This window comes from Centruroides sculpturatus, unplaced genomic scaffold (assembly GCF_000671375.1).
Source record: "Centruroides sculpturatus isolate CEXI.00-Female unplaced genomic scaffold, Cexi_2.0 scaffold2053, whole genome shotgun sequence".
Classification (NCBI taxonomy): Eukaryota; Metazoa; Arthropoda; class Arachnida; order Scorpiones; family Buthidae; genus Centruroides; species Centruroides sculpturatus.
Genome location: NW_019386165.1, coordinates 29,783 through 51,339, shown reverse-complemented (window position 1 = coordinate 51,339; position 21,557 = coordinate 29,783). Strand labels below are relative to the sequence as shown.

The 21,557-nt window shown below is 28.1% G+C and overlaps 1 protein-coding gene across 1 annotated transcript in view; it reads right to left on the bottom strand.

The window, feature by feature from the left end:
* Positions 1 to 385: 385 nt before the first annotated feature.
* The window catches only part of LOC111613883 (flotillin-2-like), a 26,910-nt gene continuing 5,738 nt past the window's right edge, over positions 386 to 21,557 (bottom strand). Inside the window, exons 2-7 of the mRNA XM_023355236.1 lie at positions 12,308 to 12,389; positions 11,422 to 11,636; positions 5,785 to 6,017; positions 5,541 to 5,660; positions 2,571 to 2,785; positions 386 to 632 (exon numbers count right to left, since the gene is read on the bottom strand). Coding sequence (XP_023211004.1) covers positions 401 to 632; positions 2,571 to 2,785; positions 5,541 to 5,660; positions 5,785 to 6,017; positions 11,422 to 11,636; positions 12,308 to 12,389 — 1,097 coding nt within the window. The 3' untranslated portion in view covers positions 386 to 400. The remainder of the gene's footprint in view (positions 633 to 2,570; positions 2,786 to 5,540; positions 5,661 to 5,784; positions 6,018 to 11,421; positions 11,637 to 12,307; positions 12,390 to 21,557) is intronic.

The window sequence follows — 21,557 nt, the reverse complement described above, 5'->3', positions numbered from 1 at the left end:
TTTTATTAAAATGTAATTCTGCCAGCCCATTTCTACAAACAAATATTATATTTTTAATTGTGTTGGGATTGTCACCTGTGGACATTTTAAACTGTTTTACATATTCGTGCAGAGGCATAGCCTCTAAAGAAAGGTTGTCTCTGCAATGGAAATAGTTGTTCCTGGTGATTAGACATGGCAAGAAAAATTGGACTTGTATCCAGATGTTTATCTGGATACAAGTCCAATTTTTCTTGCCATGTCTAATCACCAGGAACAACTATTTCCATTGCAAAGACAACCTTTCTTTAGAGGCTATGCCTCTGCACAAATATGTAAAATAGTTTAAAATGTCCACAGGTGACAATCCCAACAGGTGTTTTACTTTTTATTAAATATAGTATTTACATTTCTAAATTTTTTATAGATTATAAATAGTTTCCAAAATATATAGGATACATATTTTTACCTTAGGTAAGGAATCTAATATTAAACTTGTGATAGCTGCATCTCCATACTGTTTATAAGCAGCTGCTTTCATTCTCATTTGCTCAGCTTCTGCTTTACCAACTGCTTCAATTGCATAAGCTTCAGCTCCACCAATCATTTTAATTTTTTCTGCATCAGCTCTTGCAACCTCAACTGTCTGTGTTCTAAAATAAAAATTTGATTACTGTTTATGTTTCACAAAATGTTTGATATATATACACTAATGAAACATGCTTTATCTATCAAAACTGGAAATACTTTTAATTATATTAATAATAGTATGATGATGATTGCTATTACTTTTGCACAATATATTGATGCTTTTGAACAATATTTAAAAATAATAGAACAGATTCATTTTTAAATATTGTTCGGAAGCATCAATTTCTGTTATTCTTCTTCTTTTGATCTACTAAGTAAGCTGCAATATGAATAATTCTCACAATTCTAAAAAAAGAAAGTGTGATCATGACGAACCCTCAATTGAGAGAGTCCATCCTTCAAACTGGAAGTTGGTTTGCCATCTCAAAGATGTGTTTGATGACACAGGAAAGGTTCTCCCCAAGAAACATCAAAATATTCATAGCAGAAGATGGACAGGATGCTGAAGAATTAGTAAATGCACTGTATATCCTGTCATGATTACAACCAAGCATATAAATTTTAAAAAAATTATTATAATATATTATACATATTAGACAAAATTTGCTCGATTCTGATTTGGAAAATGCCTAATTTTTCTGATTCCCAAGCCATTTTTTGAAAACATGCAGTAAGGTTCCATATTACCACCCGATTTTCTCTAAGCCTACTTTCTGACTTTTCGTACAAAAGCCTTCAAAAACCATACTTATAGTTACACTAGCAAAAAATCCAATTAGGAACATTTGGTTTAATAGTTACCAGTACTTTTCGCACAAAAAATGTGGGTGTAGTTATGATACCTTGTTTACAATTCACTAAAATGAAAATGGGGTTCCATAATACCACCTTATTCTCTACAATAATAATGATGTTCTTATATGTATGATAATCAGTCAAATCAATTTCAAGTCAAGAAGTTTTTATCATCTTCATAAAAGGCAAACATTTCACACAAAGTAACTGAATGAATTCAAAACAAATATAAGTTATGTACAGTACACTATACTGTTTTATTAACACAGTAACATTTTTCTGTTTGAATTGTCAAATGGCAGGGATTAAACCCCAAAACAATCCAATGAGAAAAGCAGTGTGTCATAACATTCTACTTTTCTCTTCAAAGTAGAATGTTTGTGTTGCTCCATTTATAATTATGGCTTGCTACATATTGACATCTTCTTTCTTACATAAAGAAAGAGAAATACCAACTTCCAATTTCTTCACTCATTAGTCAATAGATGATAGTATAATTTTACATTGCAGAAAAAGAAGGTGGCATTATCATCTGTTAGTTTCTATAATTTTTAAAGCCATTTAATGGACAGTTTTTTCTTTTATTCCATTAACTGTCACTCTTCTGTGTTTCCCTAAACTTTTCAATATAGACCTTTCCTGCATGCAATCATAACTAAAATAGAAAATATAAGTACCTTCTGCTTTAGCTTTGTTTAATGAATTGCAATTTATCAGTAAAAGTATCAAGTAATAGCTACAAGATACAGACTAATAAAAGTCATAGTAAAATAAGATAGCAAAGATCCATTTAATGTATCATTTTCTGAAAAATGATCAGGGTTTTCCAGATTAATTAAAACATAAATTTTAATTAATCTCAAAAAGACATTTACCTTCTTCTTAGATCAGCTATTAACTCATGATTCTTTTTGCATAAAACTTTAAAAATAGGAAACCTTGATCTAATATTTAGATCTATAAAAAATTCCATTAATTAAATGACCTTGCTTATACATGTAAATGTGAAACTAATCCTATCACTATGTAATTGTGTTTCATGACACATAACATGAAGAACATTTATTATGATTTCTTACCTTTAGTAATTTTTATGCTTAGTTATTAGTTACATTCATGGCTAATAAAATCATATTACAAAAGTTTCATACTTAATATTATCAAAAAAATGTAATAAATGATATAACTGTTTTATGTAAAAATACCTTTTCCCCTGTGCAATCATTTCTAATCTGTAAGCTTCTGCCTCCGCTGGAAGACGAATTGTAGCAGTGAGTTCTTTTTCCTTTCGAGCTATCTCTTTTTCTTCTACATCAATTTGCTTTCTTCTTTCAACAACATCTATTTCTATTTCTTCACTCCTTATTTTCTGCTTCATTTTTGCAGCTTGAAGTTCATATGCTAACTGTGCTTCAGCTTTCTACATATACATAAGAAAATTCTACTTAAACTATTTGAAATTTTTAAAACAAATATCATTTACTAATTAATTGTTCTGTTAATATGAGACATCAATATACTAATGACTAAACAACTGATCAATTTTGCTCATTACAGATAGAGCTATCATGAATGATAGGATTTAAACCAATAATTTTCAAAACAATAGAAAAATATAGCATCCAGATTATTACATAATGAAATAGCTAGATGTAATGCTGGCTGATTAAAAATATTTATTAAATGGATAATATTTCAAACATTAAATCAACTACAGGTATCAAATTTATTATTATACAAATATCACTGCATAAATTCTGGATATCAACTTTAGCCAAATATTAAAATAAAACTTTTTTAAAGAAATTAAATTTCCTTAAATTGTAATTTTTATGAACTTTTATATGATTATATTACAAAAATAACAACATATTATTCAAAAATATAATTCTGAATACTCAACAGAAATAAAATTTAATCGAATTTTATTGAAATATAGAGAAATAAGAAATGATTCATGTCAGTAAAGCTGACTTACATGCAACATGTATACAAACAGCAGAATCCACTTATTGTACAGTCGACCCCCCTATAATTACGGTCCCTATAGTTACGATTCCTATAAAACTACGAAAAAATTGCTACCGGTATCCGTAAAAAATAGTAAAAGTTCCCTATAAACACCTCAAACGTCATCGGGCAGCCGAACTACTTTCCCGCCGTCCGTAGCGCCACGCTACGGAGAGATTTCTATCGTCTGGACAGTATTATATAAATTATATATAAATTAGGTACTGTACATATAATTATATATTAATTATATATAAATTAGGTACTGTATATATAATTATATATTAACTTATTGTAACTTTGTTATAATTAAATATATAATTTCCGCCGTCTAGCGTGGCGCCACGCTACGGAGATTTTTACGCTAACTATCGTCTGTCAGTATGTAAATTAGGTACCGTAAGTCTAATACAGTACTGTAATTTTATACATTTCTTGTGAAAGAAACATTTCTTATTCAACGGCGATTAAAATTATTTATATTAATGATGTCTCCGAAGTTCTACGAAGTTTTCACAGAAAAATAAGTTGTTAGAAATCGGCCGCTCTTTGCTGAGCTGTTCCGCGACGAAAACAATGTTGAGCAATGGCAATGTCGAATGGTGACACTCGGTAAGTAATCCTACAATTTTTTGTTTATAGCGTAGTTTATACGGATTATTCCCAAAAAATATATACGTATTTTGGAAATGTTGAGTCAGATTAGTCTAGAATCGATTAATTTTATGGAAGAAAACCTTTCAAACAGCCGTAGTCCGTAAACTTGACACGTGTCGGGTTGTGATTGGAAGGATTCGTAAGAAAGCGGATTCCTAGAGAATGGAACGTATCTCTATCTTATAGGGGGGTCGACTGTAATTACTTCAGGACTTGCCTATACTGATAATGATCAACCAGTAACATTAAGTGGAATAAATAAAGACCACAGGTGCAGAATATGTCAGATTGCATGAACATGATTAGGGAAAATTGCAGTAGAAAAATATTATCATGGATACAGCCACAAAATCATTACAATAAAGCCAAGGAGCATCCTAGCTAATCCTACAGACATTGATTGGGGGAAATTTGCCAAAATGCAGTGAAATCCAGTGTTTTAAAAATGAAATTAGAACATTCAATGTCTAAATACCTAGCTGAAAAAAAATTAAGCATGCACAAATGTTATGAGTGCAAGGTGTGTGTATCACTGTGAGGCAAGTATTGCAATCAACATGACTGCAGTACTTGGTGCACATTCAAATGACAAGTCCCCATAACAAATTTCTGGTAGCAAGGGATGATGGGAAGTGTTGCTTGCTTGCTTTATTTCTTAGCCATGTAAGTAGGCAGCAATGATGTGTGTGTGTGTGATCAGTAGAGATAGTTGATATGTCATAAATTTTTACAAAAAACTATAACTGAAACAGATCGTCTGTTTTATTTCTAAACACTTTCCAACACTATTTAATGTGTGAAATTTTATCAGCTTGAATTAAAACAAAATACTCACTCATTCCCCACTTGGAAAATTTGCATATTAAATAAACTGTGCTTATAAACTTTTGGTGCAAGTTTTGTAAGTTAACTTTTCAGAAAAAATTGCACAACCATTATCATAAAAAAATTTTGTATTTTCGAATGTTAAAAAATCCACTAATTAGCATCCCTCAGTAAAAATAGGTCATCCATTATGTTGATGATGATGCCTCTCGTGTTGACTTTATTTCAATTAATAAACACAATACATCAAGTCTATAATTGTATATGCTATCCAATGATGATATGTGCTTAAATTAATTAAAGCATTCTTTTAATCTAAAAAAAATTTAAGTTAGTGTTGTGCAGCAAATTATACAGTAGATCTATATAATTATTTGTAGGATTATATTTAAATTTTAATACTATGTAGTATTCCAAATTACTACACAGTTTGTAATTTGTTCATAAAATGTTTTATTTTGTGTGTTAATATGCAATTATGCAATTTTTCCACAGTGGTTTTTTTTTTGAGATCCTGTAATAAGCAGAAAAAATACACAAATGGATAGTATGAAGCATGAGAATATTGGGGATGCACAGCTGAGTATGTCAATTTAGTAAAAAATAGTCACAAAAAAACTACTATATGTGGAAAATTTCCATTATTTCTAGTAAAATATAAAAAAATTAATCATTAAACTTACCCTTGAGTTGACTTCTCCATCAAAATTTGCCTTTTGTAGTTGATATAAACGATGAGAATCTTCAATTTTAGTATCTGCTCCATATTTCACATCCATAGATGATTTTTCACATTCAGCTTCCTGTATTATTCAAATATTTAATAAAGATATTTAAATTTTTATAACTATATACATAAAAAAGTTGCATCTAATAAAATTCTACAAACATAAAAACTTATTTGAATTTAATTTTAAAAGTATTTACTCTTATTCCAGCATCTCTTTCTGCTTGAGCAACCCCAATGTCTGCATCTCGTTTGACAGCAGCAGTTCTAGATTTTCCTAATGATGCTAAATATTCAACTTTATCAAAAACATCTTTAATTGTGAAACTCAAAATTTCAATTCCCATTCTCCCAACATCTGGTGCTGCCACATCTCGAACCAGTGAGGCAAACTGATCTCTATCCCTGTATACTTCTTCCACAGACAAGGTACCTAAAATTATTTACACATTTAGTAAACGTCTTTCAAAATAATCTAAACTTATAAACGTGAATAATTTTCACATTCGCTGAATACACAGGATGTTCCACTTAAAATTGGCCTGAGTGAGATATTGAAACGTTATAAATTCAAATTTTATAGAGGATATTTAAAATATAAAGTGTTAGAGACCATCCCAGAACTATAAACAAACTGCAGAAAAGAATTTGCAGAAGAATTGAGGCTATTGGCATCAGTATTTTACATAAAGCCAGTCTGAATATCATTACACATACACAAAGGGGATAGATGCATAGATGCACTTTCAGCATTTTCTTTAACTTTTTATATGTTTAAATAATGTTAAGATAAAGTTTCTAATGAGTGTCCTTTGCCTAAGTTCATTTGTATTGTTTCCAGTTAGTCGGGCTGATTTTATGCAGGACACCATATATCTTTAAACTGTTGACAATATACACGACCAATATTTTAACGTAACTATAAAAATCATTTTTCAATCTAATAATTACTAGCATTTTTTTAAAATGTTTATCCTAATTGTTTGTATAAGATATTTTTTGATCTAAGCATAACAAGTTTATCTACAGCAATAATCTATTAGCAATTCATCATCATAGTTACTTTTCATATTAAAAATATGACTTGTTTTAAATTATTTTTTTAAAAATTTATTCATTTTAGAACATAAGATAGTAAACATTATAGCTATCTCTTATTGAATTTAACTAATTTTTTTTTTTTTTAAACAATCTTTCCTTTCCGATGGTATCAGAGAAGATTAGAATTTACTGATATCTATAGTAACTGCAAATTTCATAACATTTGAGTCTGATATGAGTTACAAAACTTATTTTCAATACAATATTTACTATCTAATCTATATTTTATTTACATAATCAGCTTTTAACTCTTAATTTTAAATGTAATCTTAATCTTTTTTAAAACAAGTTATTCTTCTCTAAGAGTATCATAAAATAAAAAATGTTTAAATTTAAACAATTGCTACAGAAATTAACATTGAGTTGATGATTTTAAGAGAGTAAAAAATACTTGAAGTCTATTGTTAACTGTAATCACTATCATTTTGATTGTTCTTTTATAAAAAAATACTTTAAATTTTTAACCTATAAAAACTAAATTTACTTTTTCTTCATAACAGTTATTAGCTAATATCCTAATCTCATTTATATCCTAATCAAAATATAGTTTAACATTTTAACTATTAAAGTATATTTTGAAAAATTGTTTACCATTCAGATGTAATTATCTCATAAAAACTATTTGCTAGTTCTATACTTGAATTGAAAACTAAACTTAAATGTCATCTTTTAAGCTGTTTACATCTTAAAAACAACTTGTAGTTTGGAACAGTGCCAAATACTTTAATATTTACAGTAAGAATGAATCCCTTATAAGATTATCATCATCTTTAAACTCAAGCAGAATATAAAAAAATCTTACAAATTTATTTATTATTCTTTTATTACACATAAATGAATAATAAAAGTTTATTTATTATTCTTTTATTACACATAAATGAATTCTTTCCATATTTGCAAAAAAGACATCAGAAAATTTATGTATGTAATTTATATAGTAAGTTAGATTATTTTAAAAAGTAGACTTTATATTTTTGATTTTTAATTAATACATATAAAATACTTAGAACAAAATATAAATATAATTGTCTACATATATAAGTTTTGAATAAAATAAACATGAATATTATTATAAGAAATTTAAACTATCTTAAATAGTAGTGTTACTTTTTTAAAATATTTTATATTTATAAATTTAGTTACTAATATTTTTTGTTTTAATTTACTTGAAGGATGCAATTACAATTAAAGGATGACAAATTAGCATTTAAAATGAGAAACTGTACAAATAATTGAAAAACAAACTTCAAAAATGAAATTCAATGTAAATGACATGTATATTTTGTGTGTTATTCTTTCTTCTCTTCTATAAATTAAGATAAAAAGATTTGTAATTACGAGACTTGTTAGTAATGAATCAGAATAATTATATATCTATTATTTTGAATATACATGCAAAAAAGAGAAGTGGTAGCAACCTACTACAATATCTCTTAGTCATTGTTTTATTATATGAGCTAACAATTAAATTACAATAAAAAATTATATTCTTGCCAAATTTCTATTTTTTTTTTGATACTTTTAATTCAAACAAATTCTGTCAATTGATATTAGTCAGAATCATTTAAAAATGGCAAGTGTTCAGTTTAGTAAAGTGGCAAGCTAAGCTAAGTATTATTCTGATGGGATAAAATAAATTAGTTCTTCACTTATAAAAAATAAATAAATGTATGGACTTGTATGTTAACAAGTACCAAATAAAAGGAAATTCTACATAAATTTATGCTCTACACAAATAGTCCCAGATGAAATTTATACAAGAATTAATGAAAAAACATTAAAATGGACTTAAAATGTTTTACTTTAGTCTGATGCATTTGAACAAAACAGTAAAATTTTATATCATATCAAGTACAACATTACTTGAGAATAATATATACAAACCAGAGTATTCATCACAGTAAGTAATAATCAGTAGTTCCCATTGTTTGAAATGTCAGAAGCTGAAGCAGCACAGTTTGCTGAATCAACAGTCAAATTCAGTGGCACTAAGAATGAGTTAATCTAACCATTCACTGTCTACAAAAATACAAAACCACATATTGTATATCAATCTATACTAATATTATAAAGAGGTAAAGTTTGTAAGTTTGGACGTAAGAGGTAATTTCCGAAACTACTCATCCGATTTCAAAAATTCTCTCACCAATATTTAGAATGGACCTTCAGGGTGGACATAGGCTGTATATCATTCTTTTAAACATTCATATAAATTAAAAGATATTATCTAGGTAAGCATTATATTTTTGGTGTCAGCGGGTGGCGAGGGGCAAGACGCATATGTATATGAGATAGGTAACTGCGCGGTGGATATGCAGTATACGTGTCCAAACTTGTAGTATATAAAGTTGACATGGGGAATGCATGCACATAAGTTGGCTTTATTTGAACTCTTAGTCTTAATGTTCAATTTTATGCCCGAATTTATATATTTATGAATGATTCGAAAAGATCCAACTTATTTTTCGAATTTAAAAAACTAGTAAACTAGAAGAACCCAGAAGGGGTTATAAAAGTGTTTGTCATTTATTATTTATCACTTAGTGGTACTATGCACTGGTTAGTGGTTGCTGTGAATCTTAATTATCGTTATCCCAGTGTGGTAAGAAGATATCTAAAAATTTTCTAATTAGTCTCGGAAGAGGGGGACCTAATTCTTGCACTCAATGAAAATGGGTAAGATCGGCTATAATCTAACAATCTTAATCTTTGCTATCGTTTTTGTTTGAGCAATGGCTGGCTCATCTGCTAGTCTCACATAAAATAAGATTCCACTGTGATTCTACTTATTGTGATAACTATTTTATTTTTACCATAATTTCTGTTTGTGCATTGTTAATTATAACTAATTACTTATATTATACTTTTGTTGACTTTGGACATTCTTGAGAACTAGAACTTGTTACACTGAGGAAAGAGAAAAAAAACGATCTCAAATTAAAACAAATTTAATATAACATAATCCTGATTATGTCGACAAAAGTATAATATACCTTATAAAGCAAATTATTGTTTGTGTAGAAATTTGTATATTTGCATGACTGATTTTTTTTTCTTTTGTATATGATGATTTCACATCTTTTTCTCAAGATATTAATAAATAAAGTGATACAGATTTATATAGTCATTATAAAATGAGATATTTTGTTCAGAAAAATATTTTGTATAGCTTAATGTGAAACCTAACATTCTTTTCATTCCAAAAATATATAAAAAGTGTTTATTGCATTCTTTTCATCTAACAGTAGTCCTAATACAACTATCACGTAAATATATATTTTTATTGGAACACACTGTTTACATCTTTCAAGCACTATATCTGAAATTTGAATAAGCAACGATAATACTAAATTATTTTACTAGAGTTATATTTCCTATCTATATATCAATTTTTATTCGAATCCAAGAACTACCATAACTTAATTTTCTTTCATAAGTTTAAAGTATGCTAACAGAAAATAATAGTAACTGCATATCTTCTAATCAGATCTTAAACAAATTTCTAATATAAAAGCTGTCATCTGTTTGTGTGAATTCCTTATATAACTTCTGCAATTTTTCTCCATTCCAGATAAAATTTTTATGTTTTGACAGAAAGTATAGGCTACTTATTTTGCAGAAATATTAGCTATGGAATAAACATTTTATCAATTTTAGATTGATAATTGTATTTACATTGCAGTGACATCAGTGACCACATGACGTTCAAGCTCAACAAGGAAATTTCCCTTAACTTGCATTTTTAAATATTTTGGCAAATGGCATATTTTAAACTTACTTCATTAAATTTAAAATTTAAACTTTAAAGAAAGATAGCCTCGTCGTGTCACTTCTATAACAAATTTTAAAAAAATCTTTTCATAGTGACCATGTGACATTCTAATATTCAATTGGAAGTAACAATCTAACGAGCCTGTTATTCAGAAAGTGTTATTGCTCATCTAACTGATGTATATAAAATTTATCTTTGTGGAATTAAGAAATAGTTTTGTCAATGGCTGCAGAAACAGCATCTTGTCAATCATCAAAACAGTATTAAGGTGTCTATTATTAAAGGAAGACACAAGGAAATCTTTTAAAAGACAATAGAGTGTTTAAAGAAATTTTATAAAGAAAGATTTTAATATTATTTTAATATAAAGGCCATTATCTGTTTATGTGTGTTTAAATTACTTCTCTATGGCTCCTAATATTTTTGTTCACTCCATGTGAAATTTTCTTTTCTTACTCTTTATGTTACAACAGATACGATAAACTACTTAATTTGTAAAAATATTAACAACTCTTCTTGAGTTTCTTCAATCTCTACTTTCTCATAAAAACTATTCAGTCATTCTTGACGGGAGAATTTCTAGTAATTAATATGAAATTCAATGTGCCAATTGTTATTAAAGTATAGAATAATAAAGACCTTCAATTTGGAAAAACAATAAAAAAACTGCTTATGTTTCATCATTAATTATTGCTTAATGATTTTAATATAATGAATAGCTTTGTTGCAATATTATTTGGATTCTTAAAAAATTATATTTTTCAGCTTAAAAGATTTTTTCTTAAGAACTTTTCAACTCACTAATGTATAACATAACATCATCATCATCACATATTTACATACATAATCGAATATAATGTATATGTTAAATACATTATATCAATAAATATTTTTATTGTTATATTTTAAATCATATTACTTAATTTTTTTTAAAATATTTACAAAAATTAATATAATTACATACCCAAAATTGCTCTTAGATGACCTTCTAAAGTTTGTAGTATAACACTTTTAATATGTTCAACTTCTTTGCCTAAAAACTGTTCAGCTGCAGTGGAAAGAAATTCTTTTTCCCTCATTACTTTACATTGTGCTACTCCAGTTACAGTAAGAGGAACACCTTGGGCAGTTTCTACATGCTCACATCTTGGATTTAAAGTCATTACTTCCAAAGAGAGCCTTTATGGATAATCATTAATTAATAAATTTTTATCAAACATAATTATTTGTATATGTATCATTGTAATTAACTATCACAAATTTAAATTAAATGCCTATAATTAATTTTAAAGAACTTATGAAAACTAAATCCCAGTATCAGTACAATAATAAATAGATTAACACTGACGAAAAAATTCAAATGTAATATGTAAATAACTTTATTAATATTTCTCAAAAAATAAATCACTAATTTTATAAATTTAAATGAGTGAATAAAATCTTCAAATTCAGTAAAACTTTGTGAATGAATAAAATCGTCCAGCTGAGTTTATAAGTTATCAATCTGATAAAACAGTTTTGTTGCTAAGTTTTATCAACAATTATGAATTAAAGAAAAAAAATAAACTTATGAATAAGTGCAGATAAGATAAATGATTAAAACTCTTCAGTATAACAATAAATGTTTCATTTACTATTGTTGTAATTTTATTTTTTATAAAATATTTACAAACTTATAAGTTTGTAAATATTTTATTATAAGTAAAATTAAATTTTTCAACCTGATAAAAAAAAACAATGAAATTAATCTGAAACCATTTAAAACTGAAATTTAACTTGCATCACACGCAGTTAAGACAAAAATTACCATATAATTATAATGCAGTTGAGATTAAATTTATAATTCTCACCTTTGAACATCAGTTACTAGCCACCAAGCCCATGCCCAGCTACCAACAATCATGGTTTTGTTTTGAGAGCCACAACATCCTCCTAAAATTTATATACATACAAGTATTAGTTAAAATGTTTAATATTTAAAAAACATTAAACATGATTAAAAATAGTTTGTATCATATAATAAACTTTCAGTGAGTTATTTTTCTATTTTTATAAATTATAAATATTATCTATTATGAGATAAATGCTATTTTATTAGAAATAAAATTCCTTCAACTTCCGCACATCCTTTCAACATTAATAAAATGAAACAAAAACATCTTTCCTTCAATTTTCTGAAAAAATTCTTTTTATTGCCTTTGTCGAAACAGCCTCAATCGAATCAACACAACAGTAGTAGGGTCCCCTGAGAATTTCTTGTATTTAGTAAAAAAACCGAGTACTATCACTGAAACTTTATTTTTTTCTACCACAGATTTGTCATCCAATAAGCTTTATTTCCTTGTGTTTTGAATTAATACATTCTTATCATTATTGTTATATAAATATTAACAAATAGTTTTGTTGATAATTTTTAATTACAATACTAAAAATCTTATAATAATTTGTTGTAAACTGAAAAGTAAAGTACTTATGACACTTATCGATATTTTAAGAAACCAAAAGAAATCTCTTAAAATTCTAAAAATAAAAGAATTTTAATTGGACGATTTATATACTCCGTGAAGTTTAATGAGTAAAACCAAAGAAATTGAAATAGAGATTTAAAAAAATGGAAGAAATCTGCTTTAAAAGTTAAAACAAAATAAAACACAATTATCCTTCACAAATATGCACATTACAAAATACATATTTTGATGACCTTGACATGGTTAACCTATTGTCAGGCATTATCAAGCAAGAACAAAACCTGTTGACAATAATAGAAATACATTCTGAAAATATTACTTTCATCTATTATTTATGAATTTACAATATTCTAAGAACTGGATACTTAATAAACAACACACAAAATATCCTTTGAGTCCAGCAACTAATTTCTTCTATGCAAATGTTTTTGGCCCTCTTTACTGGCCATCATCATGCGGTAAAAAGGGATGAAATCATTACAAGTTTTTATTTGAAAAATGTGAAATGTTATTTCACATATATATAATGCTAAAATTTATAGAAATAGTAAAAACATATTATTTTTGGTATAATCAAAAATAATACATAAACTTTTGTTTTTTTTTTTATTTTTAATCCAACTTTCCTATATATTTATTTACATAATTTAATTATTTTTTTTAATACTGAATTCACTAATATACCATAAGTTCAATTTTGGTCAATTTTTTCTCTTTAATACATAAAAAAAATATGCAGAAAATGTCAGTTAAAATAAAAGGTTGTCTAACCTTTTAAGAGAACAATCCTCAGCAAAATTTACCAGGTCAATAGAAAAGAATGGTGATTTTTTTTTATAAAAAAAAACAAAAAAATCTTGTATTTTGTGCATTAGTCATCACTTATCTTGTTGCCCAGATGTCCAGTGCCCAGTCGACCATCACCAAGTTGACTGTGCCCTGTATTGAACTATAGGTTGACTTATAATGTACACATGAGAGCAATTTCCATCTTGAGAGACTGTTCAATTGGCTGTAAATGCACCCTATATTTGCTATACAATATACTAGTATTGACCAGTAAATAACTCAAGAATGTCAAAAATCACCTACTTTAATCAGGAACATTTGTTACATTGTGCCTCTAAAGCAGGACGTTTCTATGTCCCATAAGTATTTGGGGGACAGCAGGACTGTCCTGCCTAAATTGGAACATAGGGCTATGTTATATATAACATCATATAATAAACATTATACATTACATAGTAAACTAGATAGAAAAATATATTTTTCTACCTTTCTATCTAGTTTACTATATAATGTATTATTGTGATTAACTAAGCTTAATGAAAATTTGGTTAAATGAAGGTCCTGCCAGTAGATCCCACAGCCTGACAGCAGTAATATAGGCTAGTTCTGCTCATTTTTGAATACTACTTGATAAAGAAAATTATTATTAAACAGGATGATTTATTAACATAAAATGCACTGACATGTTAATTATAATTTTACATTGTCCAGATTAATCAAAAAGCATACTATCTGAAAAAAAAATTTAAATAATACTTGAGATTCACATAATTATTGAGTTTTAGTACTTGAATTTCAATATTTTGTACTTCACAAACTAACAGCAGACTCTCACTATTTACCAAAAGTTGCTTTTGACCAGTAATGATTTGTTTCCATCAAAAAAGGTAACAAGAACATATATATGTGCACCCAAGAGAATTTTCCATTTTAAAAATGTACACAGCATGCTCTCATTTCTTTCAATTTTACTGCATTAGAAGGAGGCAAGGAGCAACTGAGATCAACCAGAGACCAAGTGGTATCCCCAATCAAGAGTTACAAGACCTGTTTCAAGGGCCAACTGGAAGTGTCCACCAGTCTTTCATAGAAGTTTTTTGTCTAATCTATGGTTAATAAATCAAGTTATATTGAAGTTTTCCATTCAGATTATTAGATTTAGTTGATTATACTCATTATATTATTGTGACTGTTTAACAAATAAAAAAGTTACTGCTTTGTGCTTTGTTAAAAGCACAAAGCAGTAACTTTGCATTTTTAATCCTATCTAGATAGACCTTGTCAAAATTAACTTATATAAAATTTCATTTTATTTTGTTCAAAAAAATATATAATTGTGACAGGTCCAGAAAAGAAGAGGGCCAGAAAGATAAGGCAATTTGTTTTCAGCCTCAGACACAGAGGATCTCAAAATTTAGTCTTTTATATAAAAAACATGATACAAAAGCAATATAAATTAAAGTTTCTTTTAATAAATAGTAGAAAATCTTTATTATTTGCTTTATTAATTTTGTTCAAATATTTTTATGGCTTTCAGAGAGGAATGACTTCATATTTTTGACTGATCCAGACCTTGAATACTGAAATATTGACTTATCATGCATGACTAATAATGATATACAAAAAAAATATCTGTATTAAACAAAATCTGTTTACTATATATATAGAGAGAGTAAACAGATTTTGTTTGTAATACAGATATTTATGATTACTGAATTAATGGCCCATCCAACAATAGTTGATATAATTTTGTGATTTCAAAGTAATTAAAACAGTTTCAAATAAAACAATCTCATTCAGATTCTGATCAGTATCTATGCTCTATAGGTAATTATTAAGAGTATTCCAAAACCAATATCTAAATTAACATTTCCCATTAATTCAGTATTCATTTCTACAATTATAATCTGTATATCTCATATGACAGGTCAGTTTAATACACATCTAGCAGCATTAACATATATTGAGTTTTTTTCCTTAGAAAATGTTATCATCAAATATTTCAATATGAGTTTTCCTGGGATTAACATATGATTTTATAATGACTTTTTATTTGAAATATAGCTATCAGTAGGCATCATACATAAAAAAATGCACAGGACAGTTTGTTTTTGATCCATGTTTATTTTCAGTTCTGTTTGTGGGCAGGCAATTAAAGAATTTTAACAAAATACCATATGTTGTGTTCAAAATGTTTTAACACAAACCAAGTAGCCTCAAAAAATAGTTGATGCTTTCAAAAAGGTTTTAGTGTATTCCTGGTGTACTATATATACAGTGAAACCCCGGTTAACGAACATAATCCGTTCCACGAGTCCGTTCGTTAACCAAAGCAATTTTTCCCATAGAAATTAATGCAAATACAATTAATCCGTTCTAGCCGTCAGTATTTTTGTAATTTTATTTGTAAAATGGGTTTTCTTTAAAGAAAATATAGGAAAACATACTCATAAACAGTCGATCTACGTTAAATTTTCAGAAAAAAGGAAAGATTTGACGAGTATAAAAACATCACATACGATCGTTAAAGTTCTAAAATGACAGATAGCAGAAACAATACACTAAATTATGAGCGAAAGGCTTGTAGGTTTATCAACAATCTCTGATCAGAGTCGACGAACAGGTGTCAAATAAACGCCTCGGAACAAACCTTTCTCGTGACCTGATCTGGTTTCGGTTTTCACCTGGAGACAAAAAAGAAAACAATCGGGAAGCGAGGAATGGGACGCAGGACAAATCGTAAGGTGAGATTCAAGGAAGAAATACTATAAAAACCCCCGAATATCAAGGTCAAAACGCAGTTTTCCTAAAAATTCTATGGCGATTAATCTGTGTCATCTTTGTCTGGATTAAGCCTGAAGTCGTTTCCGCTAAAATTTGTGTTGTGTCTCGCGGACCGCTCCAGTCTTGCGGCTCTGTCACCTGCCATCGCTTCTGTGACCAAGCGAACCCATCTCGTCCGCTCTGAGGCTACGACTGATCAGCTAGCACTATCGTAGGACCAGCGATACGCCACTCCTCAGTGCCAAGAGAAAATACTGTAGATAAGCCATTTCCAACTACCTCAAGTATGTAAGCATCTTCCCGTTCTAATAAATGATTTTCTCTATAAAATACTTGTCATCTTTGTCTCCTCTGCCATCACCAACGTACAAATGGACCCTAGACCATCACCGACACACGATTAACTGATTTTCCCTAAAAGTCGGCAAGCTTACAAATTTGACACAAAAAGCTGTTAAGTTCGTTACCCGAATTTTGTTCGTTATCCGAAACAAAATTTTTGCAAAATAATAGTTCGTTAACCGATTTGGTCGTTAACCAGGACGTTCATTAACCGGGGTTCCACTGTACAAATATATATATTTTGAGCCTTGTAATATAATATAATATACAGTTGACCCCCCTATAACACGGGTTCCTATAGTTTGGATTCCTATATCATGGCGAAAAAATTGCGACAGTATTCGTACAAACACGCTAAAAAAAACTCATATGATTCGGTAAAATGTCATCGCCGACTCTTGTCGCGACAGGATTGGTCGAATCTAGACCAATAGCGGATATTGTACAAACCACTGAGTTTAAACAAGCAGTAGCCCTACTAAAAACCATTTATTATTTAACGTCCTTAAAAATTATATTTATATTAATGATGTCTCCAAAGTTCAGCGAATTTTTCGCAAAAAAAAAATAATTTATCAGGAAGCATGCAAGTGCCATTCAATGACAAGCTCCACAGCGAAAAAAAAGCTTAAGCAATGGCATAGTCAAACGGGGCACACTCGGTAAGTAATCCTATAATTTTTTGTTTATAGCATAGTTTTTATGGATTATTCCCAAAAAATTATACGTATCTTGGAAATGTTGAGTCGAATTAGTCTAGAATCGATTAATTTTATGGAAGAAACCTTTCAAACAGCCGTAGTCCATAAACTGTATACGTGCCAGGCTGTGATTGGCTGGACTCGTAGAAAATGGATTCATAAAAACCGGAACGTATCTACCATGTTATGGGGGGGGTCGACTGTATATAGTCTTATAAATTTTTAATTCTTAATAAGTTTTAAAGCAATTTTATTTTATTTTTTCATTAAACATTTTAAATTAATTTTTTTGTATCATTGTCTTCACTTATGACAATTTTTACTTCCAAATTCATACATTTATTTCTAAAATAGCAAATTTTCAAATTTTTAAAAATGATATCTGATAAATATTAAACTGTAACTATTCATAATCCTATACATTGTTGATAATAGAGCATACATTTTCAATAAAAAAATTTGGTATTCAAAATAAAATCATTTTAAAATATATTTTTTTCTACCTAATATCTGTTTTCATTATTTCCTTTTAATCTAATTAATCTAACTATTAAATACGAAATATAGAAAATTGGACATTTATCTAATCCAAAACTACCAGTAGTTATAAACAAAAATGATATTTAATTGATGCAGTTGCCAGAAATTTGATATTCTTTACACTTTATCTTTTCCTTTACTTTCTATCTTCCATTTAATCTGGCTATATCCAGGCTGATGTAAAATATTCTAAAAATATACCTAATTACTAGAAATATGATCCTACCAATTTTATTTATGAGGATTAAAGTTGAAAATTGATTCTATTTATTTGTAGACAGTGATCTCCTGATGTAATAAAACCTTAATGATAGCTGTGTTTTTTTTTTAAATAAAAATTAACTTAAAAACTACAAACATTACATAAAATTATATGTTAATCGTTAATTTTTTTAACACGATATCTGAATTTGTGTCTAAGGTATTGATGTAAAAAATATCCCATTTCATTTTCTTGTTTTTAAAAACAAATGATACGAAGTGATCACATCATAAAATGTTTATCTAATTTTGTTATAGAAAAGACTCAGCCTATCATGACTACCTAATAACTGCTTTATCAAAAATGTCAGTAAAGCTAAACAGCTTTAATATTTTTGCATTAATTTAAAATATTATAAGGTTTTAAAATTAATGTAAAAATGTATAAGATAAACAATAAAAATTTTAAATTGAGACTCCTGTTTTTCCTTTTGAAAATAGCAATATAAGATTAATTTTTAGATAAATATAATGCCATTCTTTGAAATATAAAAAAAAATGTCTTAATTCCTTTCTCATCATTTATATTCTGACAATACATTACAAATGCAATGACTTAGATTTTCTTGAGGCAGCTTAACTTTGCAATCAATATTTATCACTAAGAGATAAAATATGAAGCAATATTTCATAATTATATTATCTCATAACATTCTTTTTAGTTAAAATAATGGTAATGTTCTTTAATTAATCCAGGAATTTATGTTTATTAAATAATTTTATATTCCTAATTAGAATAAGTCTGCAAAATAATAATACAGTAAGACCCCGCTTAATGATGCCTCGATTAATGTTGATTTGATATAACGTAGTCTGCTCGAAACTTAAAAAAAAGCTCAAAATTTACACTGATTCAAATTATCATGACACTTCATTGATTCATATATAAGATTATTCCTGAACACAAATCAATCAGCAAAAAGTGGCAATTTGTCCTAACACTGTACTTTCCTTAATTAAATCTATGTTTGTTTGGTGTAATTTTGGAAAAAAATATAACATTATGAATGCCATATGCATTCATCAACTTCATTTGGCACGAATTAATTGATAAATGCATGGAGTATGGAAGAAGTTATAGCTAGAGATATCCAAGAATTCTCCACAAGAAGAGCCTATCATTGTAACATTAGGTTGACCAAATTGTCAACCTAATCAATACAGCAAGACTAGGAGATGTAGACAAGCAGGATATTAAGGAGTTACTGTAGGTTTCTGGTGAGAGCCTTACCAACAACAACTTTCAAGAACTGGTAGAACAAGGAATTCATGTGGAACTGGAAAATAGAGATTCTGAAAATGAAGAACCCAAAGAATTTCTCTACAGATTTCCTTAGTAAAAGTTTGTTAACGATAACTGATTCACTACAGTTTGATCAATGATTGTTGATCAAACTGTAGCAAATAAGCCAGATTTTGAAAGGAGTGCAAAAGCAAAACGAGGCATTTTGGATGTGATCTCTTGCTACTGACATTTGCTTAAGGAAAGAAAAAGAAAGTGACAAATGAAACTACAAGACTTTATTGCAAAAAACAAGAATTTCAGAAGAGCCAGGACCTTCATCACAAAAAATGAACTTTACATTTCTGTGTGCATATGTTTGTGTTATTTAACATATATTATTATGCAAATTAATATAAAAATAACTTAAAATTAAAGTAAAATCTGTTTATTTTTGGTCGCATATTCCCCTTTCCCCATTTACTCTGTGTTAAAATGACCTCGTTTAACAATGTTTTGTTTAGCGCTTTATTGTCTAGGAATGAATCCTGTGTTAAACAGAATATTATTGTATATACCATATACAGCAAGGTTTTCACTTAGCATCATCAATAGGTTTATGGGATTTGCGACATTACGTGAAACAATATATAAAAAAAAAACAATTTTACTACAAGATTAACGCTATAAACAAGATACAATTCAGTTATTATTATTTTAATCAGATAGTGTTTGTAACTCCCAGCATTTATTTTCTACCTGACAGAATCAATTTTACTGTTTACCTTTCTTTAATGACATTAAGTAAGCGAGGGCATGCATAAAACAGAAGTATTCAAAACTTTAATTTCCTTTTCTTTTTCTTAAGCTTATCTCTCAGGTACTCTTCAAATTTCTCTTAACTCTTCATTTATTTCCTTACACAAATCTTCACTTGCCCTTAGAATTCTTACACTAAGCGTCTAGAAAACCATAAAAATCAACTCCTTGAATAACAACAGGACATTTACAAACTGAAATCACTTTCTTAAGGCATTGTTCCATAACTTTTATATTTAAACTCCTACAATCCTCCAGAATTCTATCAATCAAATTCAGACACTTTTATTTTCCAAATGTTCTATCAAAAATTCTTTCTTGCCTATCATCCTAATAATTATTTTCTTTATCCTAATCATTCCAAATTTAATAGCCAGCATTGCCATTCTTTGGTCAATACAAAAAATTTATATTTCTCATTATTCCAAATAATGAGAAATATAAACATTTAGGTTACTATAATCCATCCTCATAGACAGTATTCTAATAGTAAATACCAAAGAAATCTATCAAACACTATTAATAGATAAAAAAAGTAATGATATAATAACAACTAAGATGGATAGAGTAAATAAAAACAATACAAACACTATCATATTTTTGTGCAAATGACCAATGAGTTAGCCATTAAAAAAGTCAATTTGAAATTAGATGTGGATTATATGATAGGAATGGTTTATCTCAATTTTGCAACTTGCATATGAAATACTTGAACAGTTTTTTCTTTGTACAAAGTCACCAAGATCCTCTTTAGAAAATATTAAAAATCTTTTACTTGCCAGTAGTACCTGCTGTTAAAACTTTTTCAAAACCACTAAAAGTATATATACCATATAAAAATAGAAATTTACAGTATATGGCTTTTCAAGTATCCAAATTATTTATTATACGCGAAAATATTTTTGGTCTTTTTAGGCGCGTTTCAGTTATAGAAATTCTGATGGAGCATCAAATTTATAAAATCGAATAGCATCAAATAATAATGCATAAATATAAATCATATATAAAACATGTATAAGTATTATATAAAATTGTAAATGCTAATAATGAGTAAAATCTTCATTGTCCAATCTCACTCAAGATATGGCAATCGATTCTCCTTTACCTCCCCACCCCATTGACCTTTAACCACCAAAATTTAATAGTATCAATCCCCCAATACACAAATCTTCCT